A 4,137-nucleotide genomic window follows, 5' to 3' on the forward strand; every position below is an offset into this window, starting at 1 on the left:
CTCACAAAATCGCGAGTAATAGGAGAAGATAATAACATTGCAACTGCCAGGTTCTGAGATTCAACGAAACCAAAATATTATATACCAAATTGAAAAAGTAAAGCGAATTAAGTAATCACTTCACCTTAAATTTACGAATTCTGTTTATTTTAAATCCCTTTAACAGTTAATTTATTAAATAAATTGTACCCTTCAATTCAGTAAGCTTAGACTTGTTACTTTTACTTGTTTTAGGCTTTAGAGTGCTTAGGCTAAGATTTTTAGAATTTAGTTTAAGTTAAGCTTTTTAAAGTTAAAGTTTAACTTGTCTAACTAATTTCGTGATACTTTAGGCATATGCACTATTTAGCTCAACTAACTAACTTTCGCGATTTCTGATCGATTTTGAACGAAAATTGACTGCATAATGGATTACTTTACTGTTTACCAGTTTAGTGTTACATCCACGTTATATATAAAATAAGTTTAAATCAGATTTTAAAACATAGCAAACGTTAATAAGTCGTGTCGTGAGTTTTAGTTTACAAACTTGTAAAATGTGGGATTTCCAACTTCGTTTTGCCGTTGAAGGGCTCTGGATTTAATTATGGAATTTGAAAAACAGAACAAGTTAAAGCATAAGTTACATTTTTAGTAAACACGTCATGGTGTTTTCTGTATTCAAACGTTAAAAAAGAAGGTGTTAATATTGTTGTTACATCAAGTTCAGATATGGGGGATGAAAGAATTGCTTTTTTGAAATTGCTTATCATTACCATGGAGAAATTACTGTTTTAAATATGTAAGAAATAACAGCTGTGAGGCATTCAAAAAGTAAATAATAATATAGTGAGGTTTTCTTTAAGTTAACATAATGTTTAAGGACAACAAAGGACCTGTTGGTCCATCTCGGCTGTTCCATCCTCCAAACTAAACTAATACTAGTAGATAACTATATTTTTAAAAAATCTTAAAGCCAGCCCTTACCATTCATATACTTATCAAACATTCTCTTAAGCTCGCTTAAATTTACTGCCTCCACAACATCCGAAGGCAACCCATTCCAGAGGCTAACGAACCTGTTTTAAAATTGCAAAAGGAATTGATAATGTTAATACATCATCTTTTTTTTATACATAACGGTGAGAACAGTAAGACTAGGGGACACAAATATACATTTTGGCAAGGTAGGAGTCATCTTCAGCTAAGCACTCAATCAGATCCTCTCTAACTCTTCTTTTTTCAAAAGAAAATTTTAGAGATCTTAATCTTTTCTCATATGACAACCCCTCTATCCCAGACATCATTATAGTAACCCTCTGAACTCTTTTCAACAATTCAATGTCCTTCCTAAGGTAAGGAGCCCAAGACTGAACAGAATACTCCAAATGTGGCCTCTAGTGACCTATACAATGAAATTATAACCTTTTTAGACTTGTATTCAATATTTCTGTAGGTACAACTTAAAATCTTACTTCCCTAGCACTAACAACATCTCCTGAAGATGATGTTGCAAAGTTAAAACATGTAGAGTGAACTTTTTAGTGGTTTTATATTGACCTTAAAATGTTTTTGTGTACCTATTATAATGTTGTGTGTTATTTATTATTTTAACATTATACACGAGTACTAAGAAATAATACTCTAGCACACTGCTTGGATGAATTAAAAGACTGATTAACCATTACTCCAAGATCCTTTTAAGGTTATTCCCATCAAAATTACACTTAAAATTCAAATTATGATAACCCACATTCATTATTTTACATTTTTTATAATTAAAAGCCATCTGCCATTTATTTGCCCAACTTCCTAAATGATCTAAATCCTTTTGTAAATCAGCAGCATCCTTTTCACAGCTAGCAACACCCAAGACCTTAATATCATCTGCAAATTTACGTAATTTATTGGCCCACCTTTATCTATGTCATTGATGTAAATCAGCAGCATCCTTTTCACAGCTAGCAACACCCAAGACCTTAATATCATCTGCAACTTTACGTAATTTATTGGCCCACCTTTATCTATGTCATTGATGTAAATCAGCAGCATCCTTTTCACAGCTAGCAAGACCTTAATATCATCGGCAAATTTACATAATTTATTGACCCATTTATCTATGTCATTGATGTAAATCAAAAAGAGCCTTTTCACAGCTAGCAAGACCTTAATATCATCGGCAAATTTACATAATTTATTGACCCATTTATCTATGTCATTGATGTAAATCAAAAAGATCCTTTTCACAGCTAGCAAGACCTTAATATCATCGGCAAATTTACATAATTTATTGACCCATTTATCTATGTCATTGATGTAAATCAAAAAGAGCAAAGGTCCTAAGACTTAGCCCTGAGATACCCCACTTGTGACATTAATCCAGTATGATTGAAATCCATTTATAACAACTCTTTTCTTTTTTCCATCCAGCCATTCTTCTATCCAATTAGCTAACATATCTCCCACACCTTTAGAGATAATTGTTCTTACAAGCCTTTTATGTGGCACCTTGTCAAATACTTTCTGAAAATCCTGATACACCAAATCTACACCTTTACCTTAATCTACATAATCAGTGACCTTTTCAAAGAATCTCATAAGTAACCATCACCATAGTGCTTTAAAATGTGTATCTTTCTCTAAATATGTTTCTGATGGTCTTAACACTTACAAAAATAACGTTACACTGAATTTTATTTTGTAGGTTACTTTTCTGATGAATCAACCATATGATGAAACCAGTGACATTTCTAACTTCCAAGAATTGGAAGGTAAACTTTATTTATTATTATTTCTGAATAATCTTTTGGCAATAGTTATTTGTGAGAAAGCTTCAGAAGAAAAGATTTTCAAGAAAAATTATAGTTTGGTTTCAGGTACGTTTTACTGTTGGATGTTCTTGCTTGACAGAATAACCAAAATTTGTACTACCATGTTTAGCAACTACAGTATATATGGCTACCTCCCGACCATTCGACAGAGGTGACTTATTATTGAAGGAATTTATTGATACCTTACAGTTTAAAGATTGAATAAAGTTGTTGTTTACAGTAGGCACAAATAAAAGTAAGATGAAATATTGCTACGTGTTGTTTTAGTCTATTGCCCTTCTTTGAATTTAACAGCAGTCTTTAAAATTTGAAAAGGTATGATAATAAGAATTTCCAATTACATAAAGAATGTTATGTGAATTTATTACTTATTTAAACAGTACATTAATAAGGTTTTGTATTTTATATATAACATTAGCAGTTTAATCAACAGAATTATTTGAACTGACCCATGTGTGTTAGGACTGAATATTGAACATTATATTGTGGGTAAAAGTACAAAGAGTAAATGCACACATTGTTATACAAAGTCACAAGTTACATGAAAATACCGAATTATTATTTTGTAATGTAGAGAACATGTATGTGATTTTTCAATAATTTTTTGTTTGAAACTTCACACTAAGATTTCTGTCTCCTGTCTAGTTCTTGGTTGTACAGAGTTACTTACATCATTTCTGACTGTGTTCTCATAAATACTTTCCCTTTGTGCACGCTGGAATGATGTTTACTAGCGTATTTGCTTTTTTTCTTAATGTTTGTTTGTCCAACTTCAGTAAATATGGTATTTCTCTAAAATAAGTAATTGATTCGGTAATAAAAAGCCTTCCAGTGGCTACCTTGTAAGCCTGAAGGCTTATAATTCTAAAAACCAGTTGTATATACCTGTGGTGGACACAGATTGCCCATTGTATAGTTTTCTGTCTAGTAACAAACAAACAAAGTAATACATTTATCTCTGTATCTCACACACACACACTATAATCGCTCTGAAAAATAGACCTTGAATATCCCATCGAGAAAATACTTTCTTTCATCCACATATTTGTGGTTTTAACTGTTGTGAAAGCAGTATCTTACTTTATGTTGTCATTGGAGTAACAAGATACTACTATTATTTTACCATGGAAGTGTAAATTATTGATTTTTAATATACCCTAATTCTAGTGTTATTTCACTGTCGACCTGTAAATTATTGATTTTTAATATACCTTAATTCTACTGTTATTTCACTGTCGACCTGTAAATTATTGATTTTTAATATACCTTAATTCTACTGTTATTTCACTGTCGACCTGTAAATTATTTATTTTTGTATACCTTAATT

The 4,137-nt window shown here is 31.2% G+C and overlaps 1 protein-coding gene across 9 annotated transcripts in view; it reads left to right on the plus strand.

Annotated features, from left to right (window-relative positions):
• Window positions 1-6: 6 nt before the first annotated feature.
• Window positions 7-4,137, plus strand: part of LOC106476969 (intraflagellar transport protein 46 homolog) — an 11,655-nt gene continuing 7,524 nt past the window's right edge. For 7 of the 9 annotated variants that reach the window (XR_002609318.1, XR_002609319.1, XR_002609320.1 and 4 more), the window contains exons 1-2: window positions 7-97; window positions 2,684-2,750. Coding sequence is in view for 5 of the 9 variants with exons in the window: in XM_022380698.1 (XP_022236406.1) it covers window positions 2,696-2,750 (55 nt within the window). In the remaining 4 variants the exon portion in view is untranslated. Of the gene's footprint in view, window positions 98-131; window positions 201-325; window positions 782-2,683; window positions 2,751-4,137 lie in introns of those variants that run through there. The other 2 variants (XM_022380700.1, XM_022380699.1) reach the window with 2 other exon arrangements.

Source organism: Limulus polyphemus, unplaced genomic scaffold (assembly GCF_000517525.1).
Source record: "Limulus polyphemus unplaced genomic scaffold, Limulus_polyphemus-2.1.2 Scaffold12319, whole genome shotgun sequence".
In the NCBI taxonomy this organism is placed as follows: domain Eukaryota; kingdom Metazoa; phylum Arthropoda; class Merostomata; order Xiphosura; family Limulidae; genus Limulus; species Limulus polyphemus.